This window comes from Arvicola amphibius, chromosome 10 (genome assembly GCF_903992535.2).
Source record: "Arvicola amphibius chromosome 10, mArvAmp1.2, whole genome shotgun sequence".
In the NCBI taxonomy this organism is placed as follows: Eukaryota; Metazoa; Chordata; class Mammalia; order Rodentia; family Cricetidae; genus Arvicola; species Arvicola amphibius.
Window position 1 is genome coordinate 35,963,025 of NC_052056.1, and position 22,902 is coordinate 35,985,926.

Consider the following 22,902-nt stretch of genomic DNA (forward strand, 5'->3'; position numbering starts at 1 on the left):
TGTCCAAAGCCACATGTCGTGATTGACGACCAGTGACGTTCCCGACCGTAACATGGTGGGAGTCTGCTGAGTGTGGACGGTCCCCATGTTCCTGTCAGTGCCTGTCCGTTTCAGCTCAGCCGACTTTAATGTTCATGTTCTACTCCCTGGAAGTGCTCCGAGGGTTTCGTTTTCTAGTCAGCTGAGACCCTTTGAAACAGCTCCTCCTTGAACATAATTGAGAAGTTGGATTTAGCGATACTTCCTGCCAGAAACTTTATTTGGGATTTTGGGGAACCTCCAGCTGTGGATTTTTAAAGCTCATGTTTTTACATGAATCAAAATAGCATGTGTAGGTAAAGAGGGCTAATTCAAACTGTTTTTTTTTTCTTTTTTGAGTTTCTAGTGCAGATTGAACATCCCATTCTTCTGAGCTCTTTTCTCCTCTTCCAACTCCTTGCGCTTTGTTAAAAATGAACTTCATTGTTCAGGGGCAGGTTGCTGGACTTTCTTTATAGTGCTTCCAGACCAACTGGAAGAGGGAAACAGCAGAAGACGCCCAGTGCAATCTGTTTGCTTCATTTTTCAAGCCGTGGCTCAGTTATTGTGAAATGAGCGTTTCTGACAAGTGTATGCTAGCTGATGTTTAGTCACGTGTGTACAAAGCCTCTTTGTTTATGCAGCATTAGAACCCCTGGGTTAGGTCATTTTATTGTTTATATTTATCTAGACAAAAACAAACAAATCTTGGCAGTGTTCGCACTGAGCAAGGAGGCAGTTATATTTCAGGGTTCAAGTCAAAGAAGGATTTCTTTTGTTTTACGTTAATTATCTCAAGGGAAACTCTAAATCTGGTGATGGATAGAGATAGAGACAGAGACCCACATTGGAGCACTGGACTGAGCTCCCAAGGTCCAAATGAGGAGCAGAAGGAAAGAGAACATGAGCAAGGAAGTCAGGTCCAGGAGGGATGCGACCACCCACTGTGACGGTTGGGCCAATCTAATGGGAACTCACCAAGTCCAGCTGGACTGGGTCTGATGGAGCATGTGATCAAACCGGACTCTCTGAACGTGGCTTACATGGAGGGCTGACTGAGAAGCCAAGGACAATGGCACTGGGTTTTGATTCTACTCCATGTACTGGCTTTGTGGGAACCTAGTCTGTTTGGATGCTCACCTTCCTAAACCTGGATGGAGGGGGGAGGACCTTGAACTTCCCACAGGGCAGGGAACCCTGACTGCTCTTTGGATTGGAGAGGGAGAAGAAGGGGGAAATGGGGGGAGGGGATGGAAATGGGAGGAGGGGAGGAGGTAAAAATTTGTAATAATAATAATAATAATAATAATAATAATAAAATAAAAGGAAACTCTAAGTCACCCAAGGGAGGATAAATCTAGAAAATGTGCAGAGAGTAATATATATCATTATAGAGTTATAAACATAGGATAACTGGGAGTTTTGTAAGCATGAAATATACTTTTGTAAGTATATTTAATTGTTATACTAAAAGAAACCAGCATTTATGGTGGAGAGTGTTTTTCTCTTGAGACACAGACCCGTCACTAAGTCTGATTACCAACTAGAGAGTCACATGGCATAGTAGGACTCTCCATCAGTGGAGGTGGCATTTAATTTTGTTTTTATTCCCCCACCCCAAACAAAAGAAACAGTAAACAGAGTGTGGATTTTTGTCATTATCTCTCCAACTTAGCACATGTTAAATGTCATATTACTAGATTAAATATTATAAAAGTTAATTTCTTTTTAGGGGAGGTTATAGTGAGCTAGTATTCTAATCTATCCCGCCCTTTGACCTAATCAGTTACCTTGGATCCTTATGACCATTCTGAAGTCTGTTTACAAATATAATTGTTTACAAATATAAATAAATAGAATTCCTGAAATACAGAACTGTTGTTCTACCCTATACTTAATGGTAGCAGAGAAAAATAAACCAAGTAAATTGTTCTGTTGTGTAACTTAGCTTCAGTGGCCTTTGAAGTGACAGAGGTGTTTACAATGGCTTTGCTTACATAGGGCAGTGGTTCTCAACCTGGGTTGTGACCCCTTTGGGGGTTTCATATCAGGAGTTTACATTAGGATTCATAACAGTAGCAACATTACAGCTATGAAGTAGCAACGAAATAATTTTCTGGTTGGGGGTCAGCACCATATGAACTGTTTTAAAGGGCTGCAGCATTAGGAAGGTTGAGAACCACTGATACACGGGGACTTTTAAACTCTTATAAGGAAGACCTATTTAAACAAAATCTTGCCTGAGTGGTAAGAAAAACTATACAAATTTTATAGTATTAATTGATTGAGAAATTGATTTAGTTTGGGTATAACTGAAGATGGAAACAAAGTTGTTTTTGTTTAACAGTCTTCATGTATCTATGAAGATGGTCAAAATGGCTAGAGGAAATACTAGAGAACTTCTTAGAAATTATTTTAGTGTTAATTTAAATAAAATTACCTTGAAATTCGCTGCTAATTCTGCTAATTGAGCAGGTCTTCTGTGTTTGGTCAATAATTTAGTTACTGGATTTTTAGTTTGTCAAGTTAGACCGACCCTATTACATTTTCTTCATGTGTATCATAAATGAAAATTACAGTTAAATATAGTCCTATAAAATCTTAGTCATAAAGTGTTGGTGATAATTTGTGCCTCAAGGAAAAAATATGGCAGTGTATGTGAAAAATACCTTGTCATCAAGTGGCAGAATTTTCTTTCCTTTTCTCTCCTTTCCTCCCTTTCTCTGTCTTCTCTCCCTCCCTCTTTTCATTGTCTTGCTTCTGTATACTTCCAAGAAGGAGATTGGTCGGAATAGACACATTTCCACATGGTCCATGGTGATGCATGTAGTTTAAAGATACCTCGTATCTTGTTCTTCTATTTGCTTAGTTTCTAAGCAACGCATTGGGCTCTTTTATACATCCATTGCCCATTAAGGTCTAAAGGGAAATACTTTAGTGACTTGTGTAGCTAAGTTTTCTCCAACCTTGATTTTTCAACACCTCCATCACTTAATTTCATTAGGAATGGAAACTACAACTTAATTGTTTGAAGCTTCTGAGCTTAGTGTTGCCTTCTTATATCCCAAGAGTGCTTTTGTGGACAATCCAGACCCATTTTTAGAGTGTTACTGTGAGTTGTTTTATTCTGATGCACTGATTGGGTGGGCATAATAAGGTGATTATTTTGTAGGTCTGATCTAGTGTTTTCTTAACCATATACTTCTCATTTTAGAGGTAAAAGAAAAGTAAAACTCAAATGTACATTGAACCCAGTTTTTAAATGTGTTCCCCAAACTAATTTATCAAAATACTCTATATAAACTTAAATTCCTCTGTGTATGAAGACTAATGACTGGAAGGGGGTCATACCTGCATTATCTGAACTGTCCCACACCTGCATTACTGGTGTGTAGAATTTGACATTTCCTTACTTCACAGTGAAATGTTGATGTGTGGTTTTGTTGTTGTTGTTGTTATTGTGGGGGGCTGCAATTTGGCTCAAGCATGCTGAACAAGTTTTATACCTATAGTACCATCTCTAGCTTGAATGAAAATGAACATTAAACCCATCAATATGTGAAGAATGGACTCTACACATCAGAAACACATGTAATGAATATCTGTGAGATCCATTTTCATGTAGTTTTTCTAGTTTGTTCTGTGAAGTTTGATAGTGTTTGCAAGCTGCAAAGAAGTTTTCTACATTTTCAGAAGTTTGTGACTCGTGTCTTATGAATCTTTATGTACGTTGTGAAATATACGTCGTCTTTGGAACTTCCTCTTTTTGTGCTGTCCTACCTGGGAAGGAGCCTGAAACAGAGTGGATCTTCTCCTTGAGAAGTCCTTGGTACTTGATGATCCAAGTACAGTGTGGTTTCTCAACAGGAAGTCCTATTGTGAAAGAAGCCACAGTTGGTCAGGAGAACACTGGTGTGAGCAATGGCGTTCTCTCTCACTTCCTGTCTTTTGGCTGATCTTCAATATCAAACCAAGCAGAGTCAGGGCAGAAGGGGACTGCCAAGAAACATATCCGGTTAAAGGTCCCTTGGGAAGATGAATACAGCTCAAGGAGCCTTGTTTCTGATGGCTGCCTGGGCAGGAGGACTGTGTGCAGGTCATTTATTACGATGTGTTCCTTGCTACCATGCAAGCATGTCAGTGCAGTATGCCCCCTGGGCCAGATCAGTTAGTCTTAGAGGATTAGGAAATATTTATTTATAGGGCTCATTAATTTATTCTTGCTCATTTTAGATTCAAGGCCTCTAGAGCTGCAACTTACTGATTTCAAACTCAAGAGAGTTTTAGTTGGGATTTCATTGTCTTACCTTGACAAAAAGTCAAGTAAAAACATAGTATGATATTCAGCTATAAACTGTACATTTAAGATATTCTTACCAGAAAACTAAAGCCATAACCTGGAATGTATGACACAGATGCCTCTATCTTCACTATAAATCAGGGGCTAATCCAACACAGTTTGATACAAACGATGATGAAAATGATAAATATTGAAATGCCATTCTCATAAATATGTAAGAAGAAATAAAGGTGCATTAAGAAATATCACCATTCTTCACATAACTTTACTGATAATAAATAAAACACAAATGTTATATCCTGCTGAACGTTTATGAGTGTGTTAAAGTTTATTTGCTTGTGATGATGTTAAGCAGCCATTTCACGGTCAATTACTGCTATGTTCCCACAGCTCAAAGCATTCAGTAAAGCAGGCTTCCAAGGCGAGTGCATAGATTTTATAAAAGAATGTTCTGACCTGACCTCATTCTCGCCGTCCTCCTTCAAGGTTCTCCGTGGCTGGTGAGTGTGCTTGATTCTCCTGCTCTTACCTAAGACCAAATTTCTTTTAAGTTTACCAAGGGAGGCTGGAGAGATGGCTCAGCGGTTAAGAGCATTGCCTGCTCTTCCAAAGGTCCAGACTTCAATTCCCCGCAACCACATGGTGGCTCACAACCATCTGTAATAAGGTCTGGTGCCCTCTTCTGTCCTGCAGGAATACACGCAGACAGAATATTGTCTACATAATAAATAAATAAATATTTTTAAAAAAAGGTTATGAAGGGCAGAGGTTTTTTTTTACACAGTATTTTTTCCTTTCCTTTCTTTTTTTCTTTTTTTTTTTTTTTAAAGAATTGATCAGTTGCTAACTAGTCTATATTAATCTTGGTGAATTTGTAATTTTAGTTATACAAGTAATACAAACTATAAAAAAGTTGATTATTCAACTTTGAGCCTTTTAATGGTTTTATTTCTCAATATTTTCTTAGATGATTTTTCTAAGATTAATGTTTATGTTGTATGTTTATTGTATATGTACTGTACAGCATGATAAAATGCTACAGAATAGCCACGACTTTTGTCCAGGAAAGATATATTATTCCTGTTTGCTTAAAATAGTTTTTTAATCTGTTTTACAATAAGGAAGCTAGATTTGGAATTAGGGTTCTGGAACTACCACCATAATCACACAGCAGAAATATTTTTGTCATTTAATCATTTTTAAAAAACCTTAAATCCTTTATTCTTCCAATTCTAACATGATCATCTTTTTCACATGCGAAACTGTATATGATTCCTTTGGCTAAAGTATAGTCTATTGTTTCTATAAGAAAATATACATGGCATAATATTTACTATTTTGCCCATTTTTAAGTCTTTGGTTTGGTTGCATTCCCCATATTTCCAGTGTCTACCTAATAGCACTTCAGAATCCCCGGTGTTTGTCAGTTTCCCTTTCTTTTTCGTTGAGCCTGTGTAGACCAGTGCCCCACATTTCAGTTTACATTTTTCCCGTCAACCTTTATTCCTAGTCGTCGCTAAGGCAGATCAAGTTCACGTCGTCTTTTTCTGGGCTTATTCCATTAGCTGGTCCCAGTTTCCTTACCTCTTCTTTGTCCTTCCCCCTCCGCCAGTTGTCTTATCCATTGCCCTCTGTGCCAAGATGGTAAAGTCCCCTCAACTCCATGGGCTTGGCAAGCTCTGTTCCTGGTGCCTTACCCTGTCATAGTCTCAGAGAAGCGCGTGGCCACTGGCTTAACTGATTGAATAGGAACAGCTGAATTGTGGTGAAATTTCATTGATGCACATGGAGATTTGCATTGAATACATGTGACATACATAAAAGGTAGAAAGTAGCGGTTTTTTTTTTTAAATTTAAAAAGCATCTGAAATTTTGAAAATCATTTCAGCTTGTGGACTATATTGAAAATTAAATGATGGTTGGCACATAGTCTGTGGTCTGCTGAGCCTTGCAAAGGTTGTAGGACTTTGGTAAACAGAGCCAACAGATGATACTTATTTGTTCAATAGGATATGTTAAAACTTACATACTTATAGGTCTAGTATATATTATTTCAGCATCACCTACCCCCACTGTTCCCTTAAATGACTTTGTGAAAGCCTTCACCATTGGAAAAGATTGCTGGCATTGAGTGGATGGCATGTTTGTTCCCCACTATCTCTTAGCCATTAGGTGGTGGCCTTTCCCAATTGCTTTCACTTTTCACTTGCCAGTGCCCTTCTCATGTCCTTTATTACCTACTTGTCCTCCACTAAAGCTGCACAATTTTAAGATTTGTTTACTACTCATCCCAATATGTCCAAGCCGTGTTTTCCTTCCGGGTTTCCTTCTCACTCTTCTAATCGGATCTTTTCTGCAGTTGTTGCTGTGTTTATATTTACTTCTGAAGGGTTGAGGGTTTTACAACACTAAAATGTAAAATCTTGTAAGTTCAGAAAGATTATCTGCCACTCTGTTGTCAGAGAGAAATATGTAGCGAGGACCTGAAATAGTTTTCTTTCCATTAATTGGTTTTGAGTTTCTTCTCCACAAAGGTGAAAAAGTAAACTTTCTGCAATATGAATTTTCATTTATCAGGTAAAAAGAAACGCTAAAATCTTCCTACAGAAAGTCATTGTTTTCACTCCTGTTGCTGAAATCGAGAACACATTAGCCACATATGCCCTTATATGCTGGAAGTATAAATACTAAACTATAGTTAAATGAAAAGAATTTTAGAACCATGTGAGCACCTAGTTTTTATGAGAGACCTGGATATGAATCCAGTTCAACTCCTTCCCAACTACGTAAGTAACTCTAGGCAATGGTCTTCTCTGATCCTCAGATTCCTCATGTACAAAGGCGACAGTCCTCCAAGGACTGTCTTGTCCTCCTGGTGGTGGGAGGTCTCACTTGTGCTAGGCAAGTGCTCTACCGCTGATCCATATTGCACTAAATAAAATACTGCAAATGAAGGGCTTAGCTTCTTGCCTACTACATTTAAAGCACGTGATAGATGTCGGCAATTAAGTATTCATCACACAGGAGAAAATGACAGTAAATTGCAGTACCATCTGGCATTCGGATGGTAATACAGAATTAACTTGGTCTAGGTAAAATACTGATAGTACTAACATTTTTAAATTATGGGCTAAAACTTCAATATGCCCAAGCTAAATTACTAATAGCTAATTAATTTTTCCCTTCAGCTCCTCCTCTGAAAAGGGCGTCCTTAACCAGGATCTTGGTGTGTGGTGTATTGAATGTAACTCAACATGAAGGATTTGCTTTAAATTGTTTTTTCTCTTAGCTGTCTGATATAAAAGTGACAGATACACTTTAGAACGTTTGCCCAAAATAACTTAATTCCTATGATTAATCATCACCATAATTTGCTCCCAGGGTTTTTTATTTGAAGGCACTAAATTTACAGATGTCTTTGGTGTAAAGCAGATGTCTTTTTATTTTAGGTTTCAGATCTGCCATTTAATTGGTGAACCTTAGGAAAGATCAGCCTACCTTTTATAATCTTTAGTATAGTATGTTGATTGTGAAGACAAACTGATATCTTCAGCTTAAGCAGTTATTGATGACACTATGAAATGAGGTCTGTGACTCATGCCTGGGGCATAGTTAAGCAGAAAGTAAACAAGAGTAGTCACTATTTATTGACCAGTACTGCCCTGCACCATGACTGCTGTACCCTAGTTTCTACAGCCGGATGACAGGACAGCCTAAGGATGGAATGTAATTTGGGTGTCTACTGCTTCTTTTATAGCTGGCTCCTGTATTGCCAAGAAGATGTCTTCTATCATCAGTGTGTACTGGAAGAAGGCCTCTACGCTGACCTTACTTCCTGTGGCTGCCCGTCAGCTAGAGTCAGAGCTCTCAAGCCCATTGACTACGTGAGTAACCTACTGAGCTCATAGTTGTGAGACACAGCTGAAGAACCTGGGGTGCAGGAATTAGAGGCAAGGATTTGAGTTCAGTAGCACCGCTTCCCAGGACTGTAACTCCAGGCAGATTGGGTCGTCTCTCTGAAATTGAGCTTGCTTGTCAGCAAAGGAGCCAGGAGTGATCGTGTCTACCTCACAGGATTCTTTTTTAACAAGTCCTAAGTACAATAATGTAGATGAAAGACATAGCTCTCTGAAGAATAGTTTATAATGTGAAATTAGAAGAAATACTACCATGGAAAATGCCGAATTATCAAAACAGGAGTAATTTAATTACTTGTTATTATGAGATTGAGGTTCACACATGAAATCCAGCAAAGGTGATTTGTAGAAATGTGATCTTCAAGCATTGGAGTAATGTAGATTTGTGCTTAAATCTAGGTTTGGTACTTTTCCTCAGCTTGATTGAAATTGGCAATTTCGAATATGTTAACTATAACAAGAACAGCAAAATTGACTCTGTAAAGCCACTGAAGTTTTAAATAAGATGCTCAAAAGTTTTTATAGCTGCTTAATTATAAAAAGGATAGCATGGTAACCTTTACATTGTAATTGGTACCTTTACATCATAATAGAGTCATAGAATAGTTTGCGACTCGGGTTTCCATGGTATGATAAGATCTGGAGAACCATTGGCATTGACTTTAATCTCGAATGTGGGAAGCAGTTATTTGATTTCCCATGGAGGCCCTTGTTTGTAGAATAATTTCTTCTTTACCACACATGTCTTCAGAGATGTAAGAAAGCCAGGACTAGTATTCTGGGCTGTCAGGTCTGGATTTCTGTTGTCCAGGGTCTGTGCAGCAGAAGTGATGAGAGTCCGTGATACTCCAGGGTCCTTATTAAGATGGTTCTCCAAGGCTATGTCTGGTCAAAGCTTGAGAAGTCCACAGAACTGATGCAGAGCCCTAGATGATAGTGGGAGTGACTGACCTTCCAGCAGAGCCGATGGGCGGATGCCCATGCTCAGCTCTTTTGATCTTAACCTTAGCAGAGTCATCGTGTTTCCAAGGCATTCCTGGAGAGAGTATTCTTGGTATCAGACTAAGAATAGCATGTGGGCTGAGGAATAGGAGTAGAAATAGACTTCCTGGTGGCTCTCATTTGCCCCACAGACACTAACTCAAAAGAATGAATGGTTCCTAATGCTTCCTGTCTGTCACTAAAATGGTAAGAGTCATAGAAACAGAAAATGTGATTTTGCCATACAGGTCTTCAGGGCATTGAAAAAGCATTGGAAAGCCATCCACATTTACAGAGAAGGGGATTTTACTTTTTAATGAAATTCCACTGGCTATATCAACAGAGACAATGCTTGGTGTTCATTAACTCTTTTTGTTGTTTTTCTTTTCATTTTTTTGGTTTATTTTTTTATATTTAAAAATTTCCATCTCCTCCCCTCTTCCTTCCTCTTCACTCCCCTCCCCTCCACCCATATCCCCCCTCCCTCCCTCTTCAGGCCAAGGAGCCATCAGGGTTCCCTACTCTTATGTTAAGACCAAGGTCCTCCCAACTCCCCCCAGGTCCAGGAAGGTGATCAACCAAGCTGAGAAGGCTCCCACAGAGCCTGTCCATGCAGAAGAGTCAAAGCTCAGCGCCTTTGTCCTTGGCTTCTCAGTCAGCCTCCACCGTCGGCCACTTCAAAGAGTCTCTCTTCAGAGAGTCTGGTTTGGTCTCATGTTCCATCAGTCCCAATCCAACTGGAGTTGGTGATCTCCCGTTAGTTCTGTCCCACCGTCTCCATGGGTGAACACACCCCTCACAGTCCTGACTTTCTTTCTCATGTTCTCTCTCCTTCTGCTCCTCATCAGGACCTTGGGAGCTCAGTCCGGTGCTCCAATGTGGGGCTCAGTCATTTTCTTCATCTATTGCCAGGTGGAGGTTCTATGGTGATATGCAAGAAATTCATCAGTATGGCTATAGGAACTGGCCTTTTCAGGCAGCTGAGGAGAGGGAGCCTGAAAAGGCCAATTCATTAACTCTTAAAAGATGAAGGCACTTTGTTAAGGTTTTTGCAAGATCTTTAATTTGGAGAACTGAATCAACTAAAGTTTAGGTAATCTGTATAAAAGTAGATCCCAATGACTGGGATGCTTTAAAAGTGTGTGCAGGACATTTTCTGCCCATTGGGAAGAACACATGAAACTGATTTAGTCCCCAGAAGGCTAGTTTTTAAGGATACTATTTGGTATAAGGTATGTGTGTCAAAAAAAAAAAAAACAATTCTCTAAAAAGGAGCCGTCTCTTCAGGTCCAGTAACATAGTGTCTATGCTCCCTTTCTCTGGACAGTCCTAGACCCTGATCTTCTGTTACTCCATCTTGTCTGCTTTCTTTGTCACTCCACTTTGGTCTTAGGATGAGAAACCTTTTTGTATATGCACCTGTGCCACAGCCAGTGTGATTCCTGATTCATTGTAGGAAATGTTTCTATCCAGCTGTGTTAAGTTTGTGTATAAGGTAACCTATTGGCTTTGCTTTGCTGCAGCTTGCAAGGGTATTGCTTGAAGTTTTGCAAACATGTTAAGACCTGGTGCCTGGTTCCATAATGGTATCATATTGAAGAGCCTTAAGACTTCATCTCCATACAGGATCAGTGTGTTCTTCAAATGACAGTTTTATCCAGGCTAACCTCTGCCTGTAAAGATGGGTGTTAGAGTCTTGAGGTCCTGTGGTGTGGAATCTGCAGTGTTGCAACAACTTCAAAGTGGAAAGAGCTTTCCTGCCTTCTTTCCACATTGTTTTTTATTTGGTTTCCACTGATGTGACCAGAGACAGTCTGTTAACTTATCTGGGTCTCAACACTTCAGATAGAAACCAGTTATATCAGGTATTTTCAGACCTTTAACAGCTTTTAGTTGTAGTGCAGGTAAATAGACTGATAACAAATATAACCGGCATGTAAGAGAACCCCGCCCATCCCAAGTTCTCATGTGGGTAGAGGGAAGAGTGTGCTTTAAAGCTGACAGAAGCCCCAGAATCTTAGTACTTTTTGACACAGTGTTTATAGTTTTTGTTTTCATGTCTGTCTCAGCAATCACAGATCAGTTGAGTGGCTTCCATCTCAGACGGAGCATTGATTGTAGATTCGCATTTGTCATGTGTCTTGGTGGACAAGGGTGACTGGATCATCTTTGATCAGGGACAGGACTGTTCATGACAGTGGGAGAGCGGAAAAACTAAAATCCAACCAGGGTCACACAAGATGCTTGTGTTCAGAAAGACATCATGTGTCTCTCTTCCATGGCTGAAAGCATTTTAAGACTAAAACTCATCAATGGACTGGAGAATTGGCTTTATCCTTTCTCTCCAACATTGGTACAATTCATAAGATAATATTCAAACAGTCTTACCATCCCCATTGGAACTCAGGTTGTCTGTGTTATCAGAGTTTAGGCAATGAGACTGGGAAATTTAAAACACCTCTGTATATTCTTTGTTCTGCTCTCGTCACAGAACCAGTTGTTGGCATTTTTTGTTAAGAGAGCCCAGAGGCAGTTTGGTGATCTATCAGATGAAGAGAGAGTATGGTGCATAATGGAATATAGTACTAATTCCCTCTTTAGGTTTATTATAGAATTCACTGGGGAAGATTCCTTGGTTTTGTGTCAGTATCTGAGAAAAGTAATGGCAGAGCAGGTGGTATTGGGAAAGTGCACCGAGGCCCAGAGGTCCCATCAGCTCCGCTCGAGGTGAGATTGTGTTCCTTGGTGTAAGTTTCAAGTCACCTCAGAGCCACTTTCCTCGGGTGGTTTCTCTGGAAGAGTTCTACCAACCATGTTTGATGCGCTTGGTGATGACTACCAGATGTTTTTCTAAGATGAAAGAGATCAACGGTTAAGTTTAAAGAAGCTTAAGTGTCTTTCTTGCAACTATAGCCTTCTATATTTAGAAATGATTGTATGAGTGCAAAAGAGTAACCTGATGACAGGAAGGAAGGCCAAGCATAGTGTTTGTTACATGTGTGCAGGCTCCGGGAATAGAGGGCATAACTGTCATTTGTAATTATTAATTTGGGAGAAGGAAGTTTAAAGGTTGTTTGTTATGCTTTGGTTGGAGGGAAATGTTTAAAGTGATTGAATTCTTTGTAGAAATATTACTACTGCAAAGTACTAATATTATTGAATATTCATTTTACATTTATCTATTTACCTTACTGTGCATCTATTAATTATTGTGTACCAGATTTTTTTTAGTAAGCACTAAATGAAAGACAACAGAGAATTAGATAACTTAGTGATCTTGTGTCGTGAAATGCAGATGTCCTCTTCTTCCTGTACCCCCAGAGTGCATTTCCCAGATACCTGTCCTTGGCCACTTTCTCTCTTACCTGGAGGTTTCTGTTGTCGTAACTCTACTTCTCACCTCAGCCAATGTAGCCGGTTCCAAGCCTGTAGCAAAAGCAACAGTTGGTTGTCCCAAATACCTACATGAGGTTCCAAGTACCTCACAGGCAGAAGTGCTATGGCAGCCCATTTCCCCTTAGATTTGTTCTTTCATCCTCCAGTTCTGTTGAAATCCATCGTCATTACCATCCCTCTCTGCCTGTACTACAACCTGTCATTGATCGCTCTACCTTGTGATTTCAAACATCTAGTCAACAGCTGAGTACTGGATATATATGATACTATATTTTATTCTCTTCCCTCTCCTCATTTTCCCTCCCAAAGCACTGTGAATCCCTGTTAACTTTCTCCCTCTGAGCTGTTTTCATTTCTTACAAGCATCTTTTGTGTTCCCTTCTGGTACAGGCTAGTCCCTGCCCCATTGTCAGGTCTCCTTCACGAGGTTACCCTCTTGTTCCACCAGTGTACTTTATCACTTTCCATTTTGCGCTGTTCTGCGGAAACAAATGCACCTTTTGTTTTCTTGCCCATGTCCTTTAAGATCCAAATTAAATAACTAAAAGTGACCCTATGTCTGAACCTTGTTTTAGTTTGTTTTTTATTACTGTCACATAACACCACGGGTAGGAAAGAGTTTTGTGGTGATATCTTGTTTGTAGAAATAAAGCTTGCCTGAAGATCAGAGGGCGGAGCTAGCCACTAAGCTAATCATAGAGGTGTGGAGGCCTGTCCAGACCTGGGTGGAGAGAGGAACTCAGTCTCTTTTCGACTGGGAAGTTGAGAGGTAAGGTGGCTGTGGTTTTGTGCCTTTGTCTCTCTGATCTCTCAGCGTTTTCCCCAATATCTGACTCTATGCTTTTATTATTAGAACTTGTGCTACAAAGATTTCAACTTATAACTCTCAGGTCACACATTATCATTGAGGGGAATCAGGAGAGGAACCCAAGACAAGAAGTTGGAGGCAGGAACTGAAGCAGAGGCCACGGAGCAATGTTTACTGGCTTGCTCCTCATGGCCTTGATCAACCTTCCTTCTTATGTTCTGGACCACGTGTTCAAGGGGTGGCACCACACACACTGGCATAGGCCCCTCCCACATCAATGTTTAATCAAGAAAATGTCCTACAGGTTTGCCTACAGGCCAGTCCTATGAAGGATTCTTCTTAATTGAAGTTCCCTCTTCCCAGATGATTCTGCGTCTGTTGACACAAACAAACTAATCACAGGCACACACACATTCACAGCAGCAAAAGAACCACAAGGCAATTTGTCTGCCCTAAATGGTTATTCTCTATACTTCTGGTTTTTGTTTTTTCTTTTCTTTTTTTTTTTTTGTTGTGTTGTTTGTAAATATCCTTGCCATTAATCATAGCTACTGAACTATAGTAACCATGGACAAGGTACAGACAATTAAGTTGGTTTTGAATTGAGTAACTGTGGTAGTTTGAATGTAATTGACCCCAATAATCTCATAAGGAGTAGTACTATTAGGAGATGTGGCTTTCCTGGAGTGGGTATACCCTTGTTGGAGGAAGTGTGTCACCGAGGGGTGGACTCTGAGGCTTCCAATGCTTAAGATGCCACCCAGTGTCTCAGTCAACTTGCTATTTCCCACAAGGTGTAGAACTCTCAGCTACCTCTCCAGCACCACATCTGCCTGCACGCTGCCATGCCCTCCACCATAATGGTAATGGACTGGACCTCTGGAACTGTGAGTTGCCCCCTCAATTAAATGTTTTCTTTATAAGAGTTTCTGTGGTCATGGTGTCTTTTCATAGCAATAAAAGCCCTAACTAAGATAGTGAACTATAGTTCCCTCTGCTTTGCCCATGGCTGTAAAAATCAGGGCTTCATTATTTAATAAGTAGGCAAATGATCTAGTCCTACCAAATATAAACACATATTACCTATATACAGTTCATTCTTGTTCCCCAACTCATGGCGTCACAGGAGCTGTACTTTGGATTTGTTGTGGGCTTGGATCTCATCCTCTGAAAATGTTCTGTGTAGCTTTGAAAGTTGAAGGATGATGGGGAATGTCATTTACCACTGCCCTCTGTTAATGTTCAAAGCTAAACAGACTATTTTTAACGGGCAGCCATATGAGAACAGGGTACTGGAGCAGTTACTGGCTGTTAGAGGTGTGAGTTCCAGGCTGCCAAGCTGAGACAAGTAAATGTTGGCCCAGTGTCTTGTTGGGTAGCCTGTTACTACATCACCATGGGAGCAGTAGTCTGCAGCTTGCTTCCGCAGTGTCTCCGTGGTGGCCTGGCATAGAAATTTGGCTTTCTGAAATAATAATTCTTATCCCATGAACTATAAGCAGAAAAGCCAAGGAGACATGGTAACAAGAGCCTGTAGGGGAGTTGGAGTGAAGTTATGATTCTGATGACACATACAGTCAAGAAATAGAATCCGAATTGAGATGAATTATTCTATTTAATATACAGTGTATGTAATATCACTAAATGTTATGGAGACAGTTGCCTCCATGAAAAAGAAACAGTCCCTAAGGTCTTTTACTCTAAACACAGCCTATATATGGAAAACAAAATTTATGAATTAGAAGAAAATACAGGAAACTCTCCCAATGACACCAGAATAGGATGGTCATCTTTAGACCCAGAAAGCAGAAATTAATAAGAAAAAGAGAAGGGACAAACATGAGTCTATGCCACTTGTAATCTGTGTCTTGTTCCCTTGAGTGAATACCACAGGCTTGGTAATTTACAAAGAAAAAAATACTTATTTATCTTATGACTGTGGAATATGGGAAGTGGAAGATAGAGCTGCCTCTGGTGCTAGCCCTCTGGCTCCTGGGGGCTGCAGAGTTCTCAGGCAGCAGGGGTGGGAGAGCTGTGTGCATGGCATGAGAAACTGAGCTTCCTAGCTGTAATGTGTCCCCTCTTCCTATAAAGAGCATTCTTCCTGGATTCAGCCCCCACTCTGAAGGCCTCATTTAGCCTCAGTTATCTCCTGAAGGTCCTGCTTCCAAACACCCGTGCTGGGATGTGTTTATTTTCTTTAAACTTAATGTTGGTAGGGACACTGAAACAGCACTGCCATAAAGAATTACTGAAAATGTGGTCACTTAGCAGGAATTCACTGTCTTGCAATCCTAGGGGCTACAAGTCTGAAATGGTTTCACAGGCGTAAAATTAAGGTGCAGATAGATTTTCTTCTGTAAATTTCTAGGTGGTAAAACATTTCTTTACCTCTTCTTGAGTCTACAGCTTTTCTTTTGGGGCCTCGCTGGTCTCTGAAGTATATCCGCTCCCCTTGGCTTACCTCTGACCTGCCTTGCTTTTCCGACTTAAACAGACTTAACACTCTGATTACCTCAGTAATCCGGATTAAGATCCTGAACTACTGGTCATGTTTGTAAAGTCTCCCCTTTCTGTATTCACTGATTCCCAGAATTAAGACAATATTTTTATGTTGTGGATGGTCAGACATCAATTACTCAGCCTGCCACCACAAGCTACAAATTGAAAGAATATGCTTGAAATATTAACTCGTAAAGGTTTCGTGCACAGAATACAAGGAGAGCTCTTCAAGGGAAATGAAGACGTCAACAGCGGCTATAAACCCACCATTTGTAGACGAGAAAAACGTGGCTTAGGACGTGCAAAAGATAGTAAACCTCGAGGATGATCACAGGATCATCAGATTGAAACAATAATGGGACTCTGTTATTTTACTTTAGATATAAGTACTTAAAAATGTGACAGTATTAAAATTTGGTTTAACAGAATTGCTGAAAACGTAGGTGGTTGACAGGGATTCACTGCCTTACAGTCCTGGAGGTCTGCAGATTAATGTGATTGTTGACATGCAGCTAGTGAAAGAAGTACAGTTTAGTGGGGGCAATATGAGGGTGTTTGCTGTAATACCTGTAATACTGAGATAAGGCAGCACATTCAAATACTAGAAAGTATACAGTACAGGGTTAGCAGCTGGTAACTGTATGTATGAAGAGAGGAGTTCCAAACACCATAGGCAGGAGAAGCAGGACACCACTAAGAACTTTTGAGCTTAAATTTAGATGTACTCAGTATATTAAGTATATATACTTAAATTTTTGATATAAAATTTTGTATATTGAACTCTCTAATGTTGGTCAAGCATTAAATACCAGAGGAAAGGGGAGAATTGCTACAAGTAATCTCTAATTTTGTTAGACTTTTATTAATTTGAAACAAATGCAAATTAGAATATAAAGATTTAAATGTGATCATATTGAGTGGCTAAACACTAATGAACTCTTTTAGAATTTTACTGACATTTCCTGTTATTCATATCATCCAACTTGACATAACATTTAATGATAAATACTTGGCTATTATCAAAAATTTTGTGTATTTTTAAATATTTCATTACATGTTGCATTAAAAAACTAGAAGAGTTCGATAGTTTCATATTCAATGAAGTACAACTCTAGCTAGTATGCCTGATTTGATCATCTTACAATGTACAGTGAACCTAGGCAATATACACACATTATTTGCCAGTGAAAGTTAGAAAAAATACAAATGGAAAATCAAGATTGTGGGTCATGGAAGGATGGCCATATGCTATTTGCTCTTTAAGAAATGAATTGTACATGCCAACATGAGACAGTGAAACTTATTTTTCTAAGATAAATGCAAAGGGCTCTGTGGGAAGGGTAGCTGTTGAAGTTTGTCTCAGCTCTTGGCTCGGCTCTAACTCCACCATTGATTCCAAGTGTGTGAGTGTGTGTGAGTGTGTGTGTGAGTGTGTGTGTGTGTGTGTGTGTGTGTGTTTTCTTTAGGTCTTCATTCCGATCTACTCAAATGTGAGGATGCAATGAACTGGTGCTTAAGCCCATTAGTGCAGTGCTAAGCGATAGGGTAGCAGCCTGGACAATGGTTGGCCCATATTGATCCAGAATTAGGACTTGATAGACTGAAGGTGTTAATAGGATTTTGTAGCCCGGAGGTTATCATATTAGAGTCTTTTTTTTTTTTTAAGGTTTATGAGCCGTCTGTTAGATTACTGTCATTTCATTTAGCTTTTCCCAGTAGTTTGGCATTTCTTTAGAAGTGAATTATATTTAGGCCACACATTATGGTTCATGTCACTAAGTTAGTTTGGCTTCACTTCCTTTGCAACCGACTCAGTCTCAACATTTTTTCTCTGCTCCCCTCCCTGCCTCTCTCCTCCCCACTTCATCACTACCCCAAAGTCCCCATCCTCCCAATTTACTCGGAAGATTTTCTACTTCCCATGTAGATTAGATCTATATAAGTCTCTCTTAGTGTCTGCATTGTTGTCTAAGTTCTCTGGGATTGTTGTTTATAGGCTGGTTTTCTTTGCTTTATGTGTAAAACCCACCTATGAGTAAGTACATGTGATAATTGTCTTTCTGTGTCTGGGTTACCTCACTCAAAATAATGTTTTTTAGCTCCATCCATTTTCCTGTGAAATTCAAGATGTCATTTTTTTCTGCTCATTACACTCATTCTTTTTTTTTTTTTTGTTTTTTTGTTTTTTTGTTTTTTTGTTTTTTTCGAGACAGGGTTTCCCTGTAGTTTCTAGAGCCTGTCCTGGAACTAGCTCTTGTAGACCATGCTGGCCTCGAACTCAGAGATCCGCCTGCCTCTGCCTCCCGAGTGCTGGGATTAAAGGCGTGCGCCACCACCGCCCGGCTTCCACTCATTCTTGATCAACTCTTCAATAGGTCCAGAAGGCTTACTTCCCTGCAGATCTTTGTCTGTAGAGTAGTTAAGACCTCAGGTCTTTTGTCTTCTTCGGCCATGTTTGCTGCCACTGTTCATTTTATACCTCTGAGCAGGAATGCACCCATTAAAACTCATGTCAGGCAATCCCATGAGTACCTACTATTAGGCTTTCATAGAAACAAACTTGTGGTTCAGTTTGTTTATATGGTAGATTACATTGACAGATTTTCGTATGTTGAACCATTACTGAATTTCTGAAATGAAGCTGACTTGATCATGGTGAATGATGGTTCTGATGTGTTCTTGGATTCGATTTGCCAGTATTTTAGCAACAGTGTTCATAAGTGAGATTTGGTCTGTAATTCTCTTTCTTAGTAATGTCTTTATGTGGTTTGGGTATCATGATAATTGCAGTCTCATAAAAAGTGTTTGGCAATGACCCTTCTGCTTCTATTATGTGGAACAATTTGAGGAGTATTGGTATTAGTTCTTCTTTCAAATTCTTGTAGAATTCTGAGCTGAAACCATCTGGTCCTGGGCTTTTTTTGATTGGGAGACTTTTGATGACTGTTTCTATTTTTTCAGCAATTATAGGTCTGTTTAATTTGCTTATCTGATCTTGATTTAATTTTGATAAGTGATACTTATCCAGAAAGTTGTTCATTTCCTTTGTTTTCCAATTTTGTGGAGTACAGGTTTTCGAAATACAACCTGATGATTCTTTGAATTTCTTCCATGTCTGTTATTATGTTGCCCTTTTCATTTCTGATTTTGTTGATTTGGATATTCTCTGTCTGCCTTTTGGTTAGTGTGGATAAAGGTTTGTCTATTTTGTTGATTTTCTTGAAGAACAAAATCTTTGTCTCATTGATTCTTTATATTGTTTTCTTTGTTTCGATTTTGTTGATTTCAGCTCTCAATTTGATTTTCTGTCATCTAGTTCTCTTGGGTGAGTTTGCTTTTTGTTTGAAAGTATTCAAATGTTATGTAAATTCTCTAGTGTGGGATTTTTCCAGCTTCTTTATGTATGCATTTAGTGCAATAAACTTTCCTTTTAACACTGAAAAAAAAAAAAGAAAGAAAAAATGGCTCAAGGGGCAGAAACTCATGGAGCTTAAGTTGTTGTGCTTTACAGATAGAACTGTTCTCAGTGTTTATATTTTTTAGGTAAAAACTTCATGTTTACTGCCTATCCAGCTATTAAGTCTTGGGTTACAATCAGCACATTTTCCTTGTACACAGTGATTTGAAACCTAAAGCACTGAAGTATACAGTGTCGAACTATGTCATATATTCTTAAGAAGTTAAATTGGCACTTAGATTTAAGCTTTTTATACAGTTACATTGAAGGTGAATGTGATTGTAGTTTTTCTAGCAGAGTACATACTCTGAGGTCTCAGACCTGGTATAGTTGGCAGGTGTTTTTGATGTAGAAAGTTGGAATCTTCGATATTCCCAGCTGAGCATGGAGAAGCTAGAGTCTCAGGTAACCTCATACTTGCTGACAGCTGCTATTCTGTATCATAAAATGATTGGTCCTAGAACATTTTAGAGTAACAGCAGAGGGACTAGGAATACAGCTTCTGGGGCCATTGAGCATAAGCAAAAGCCAGCGATTCCCTTACTTTGTGACCTGTTTCTTGACCCCTTAGCTGCAGAATGTGGATAAGACTAGTACCTACATCAAAGGTAATTTAGGGATTAAATGTATAAATTAAGTTCCATATCCCTAATGTGATTGTAGTTTCAGATTTGAAATTTTTCACATTTTAAAATGAATCTATTTTTATATATGGTGTTTAGGTAAACACTCTGAGGGTTTAAGAAAGCATTCTGTAATTAAACACATTTCTATCTCTAGAATGAAATTTATATAGCGATACAGACTGGATAAATATTATAAATACACTTATGTTTACTCAGGTTAAATTTGTTGCCAAATAAATTAGGAAGAAAATTGGTTTTAGACCCTCATTATCATAGAAATATGAATATATACTTACTCATTTATATATGATATATATACCCAGTTAGACACGTAGAGCAGTGATGACAAACAAGCACTTACTAAGCAAAGGTAATTATTACTGTTATTATCTCAAAATATATTAATTTATGGGGTAAGGAGGAACTGGGTTTTTTTCTAATTTGAATTTTCACTTAAATAAATTATTCAAACATTCTTTTTCTTTCATAACCTGCCCACACACTCCTCTTTGAAACTGTATCCACTTTGCATGGCTTAGACTTGACTTGGCAGGAATGTCTTGTTATTATTGCTGACTCCCAGGGGGAACCTTTAGCCCCGAGTGGTTGGCTCTCTTCTAATTTAACATGGACCAGGGCCATGACATTTACAGAGCTCAATTTGTAATTAAAATTTTGCGGTTTCTATTGTTCTTATAAAGTAGCAATTATTCTGTCATCTTCAGTTTTGAATACTTACTATTAATTTCTGTGTCTTGCTATCATCAAAATGGGAAATGCATGAGCACACAGATGGTTTGAAAAAGGGTTTCTTGAGCATTCTTTCTGAATAATAGCTGTCTCCATAATCATGCCCACATCAGCCCTGTGTTGCCCTTCCGTATCTTCCAGTGCCTTGACTCCATATGCAAATCAGTTGTATGTATGCATTTATATTTATTTATAAAGGAAACATTTCAATTGAAACAGTTCAAAATTTAATAACTTACACACAGACATACCTGATATATCAGACTTCGAGAAGAGGAATCTTTGAGTTTAGAAACAATGGATGCTCTCAAGTGAAAAGTCTGCCGGACGGAACTATATGTTGTCCTTTCATTATCAGAAGGGAAGTGGGTCACTTCCCCACTCTGCTTTGGCAGTCATATCTCTTATTTGGTTAATGTTGCTAGGCTGTAGTGTTTGCTGGTTTAACCCACTTGCTCTCTTAAAGTATCCTTTACTGACTCAAATAAACTCTTTAAAACATTATCTCAGTTATTTGATACATTTTCCCTGCATCATTTTAAATAGAGAAATAAATCTTTTTTTTTTTTTTTTTTTGGTTTTTCGAGACAGGGTTTCTTCTGTAGCTTTTGGAGACTCTCCTGGAACTAGCTCTTGTAGCCCAGGTTGGCCTCGATCTCACAGAGATCCGCCTGCCTCTGCCTCCCGAGTGCTGGGATTAAAGACATGCGCCACCGCTGCCCGGCATATAAATCATTTTTTTTTTTTACCCTCAAACTTTCCATCTTCTTTAAGATAAATTTCCAAGATGATGACTCACTAGAGGTAAAAAATTTGATGGAGTTTTGAGCTTATAGGCAGCCTTTTCAAAAATGCTTTAACAGGTATCTGTAAAAGTAGAAGGGCTGGGTGGTGGTGATGGATGCAGATATAGGTGGATCTCAGTGAGTTCAAGGCCAGCCTGATCTACAAAGTGACTTCCAGGACAGCCATGAATATAACACAGAGAAACCCTGTCTCAAAAAAAAGATGGATGGATGGATGGATGGATGGATGACAGATCTAAAAATGGACAAGGGCATAGATACTACCCCTGCTTTACTTAGAATAATGCATATAATTTAAATTATGTTCTCATAATTTAAATGTTTTCTCATAGGCTTTTAATTATTTTCCTTCTGGGTTACAAGTTTCAATATGTAACTATCAAATTTTTACTGTATTTTACCTTTTGCAAAAGAGATTCTTTGCTGGAAAGAGTTGCTGATGGTTGATTTTGAACCCTTTTCAGGCACCTTTGCCTGTCTGAGCTTCTCCCTAAACCATAGCTCACCAAATAGATGTGCAGACAGAGGTCAGCTAAAATATTTTTTAAAACCCTTGAAGATAAGGATATTGGAAAAGTTTCAACAATAAGTACATAAGTTTCTTATGTACTTTTATCTCATTTTTAATTACTTTTATTGTGTCAACTTTTGGAATATCAGGGGAAGCAACCAGAGAATTGAGAACTTGGTATGACTAGTGGTGGATTTCTCTGCCTAGCCCAGTAAGTAGTGTTTGTTCATGGAGGAAAGGCCAATGCTTCTGAGTAGTATTTCTCTTTTAGTTTATGGTTTCTGCATAGTAGTTAATGGCTTGCTTCTTTTCTGCTGTCCTCTGATAGCCAGCTCTGCACAATCTAACCCCATATACTAGCCACATGGTTATTTAAGTTTAAATGTAATTAAATGGCCTTAGTTCATTGGTCAGATGAACTACATTCTAAGTGTTCCTTAGCATCATACCTCTAGTGCAGCCATATTAGACATGGCAGATAAACACTATTTCTGTTACTACAAAAAAAAGTCTTATAAAGAGTGCAAGACTTGATTTCTAGGCTCTTGGGAACGTAATAAGTATGCATTCTCTTTTCTAACATTGACGCCTTGTGAGATTCCCCCTTTTGTGTTAGCATGTCTGTTGGTGTAGTTTGGGCTTGTTCAGGCAGCCTTGTTGATGAGACAACAGGAACCAAAGACTGCTGAGAACAGGATAAAGAGTTTTCCCTAGGGTAGTGCTCCCAAATTGGATATCTAATACTAAGATATCAGCCTTGAAATCATATTTATACAGGGAACATTAAACAGACTGAGCAGGTTATATTTCAGAAGTGAAGTAAAGTAATT

General features: G+C 38.9%; 1 protein-coding gene across 2 annotated transcripts in view; it reads left to right on the top strand.

Annotated features, from left to right (window-relative positions):
* The window catches only part of Crybg3 (crystallin beta-gamma domain containing 3), a 119,903-nt gene that overhangs the window by 75,267 nt on the left and 21,734 nt on the right, over window positions 1-22,902 (top strand). For both annotated transcript variants that reach the window (XM_038344795.1, XM_038344796.1), the window contains exons 16-17: window positions 4,709-4,818; window positions 8,076-8,202. In XM_038344795.1, coding sequence (XP_038200723.1) covers window positions 4,709-4,818; window positions 8,076-8,202 — 237 coding nt within the window. The remainder of the gene's footprint in view (window positions 1-4,708; window positions 4,819-8,075; window positions 8,203-22,902) is intronic.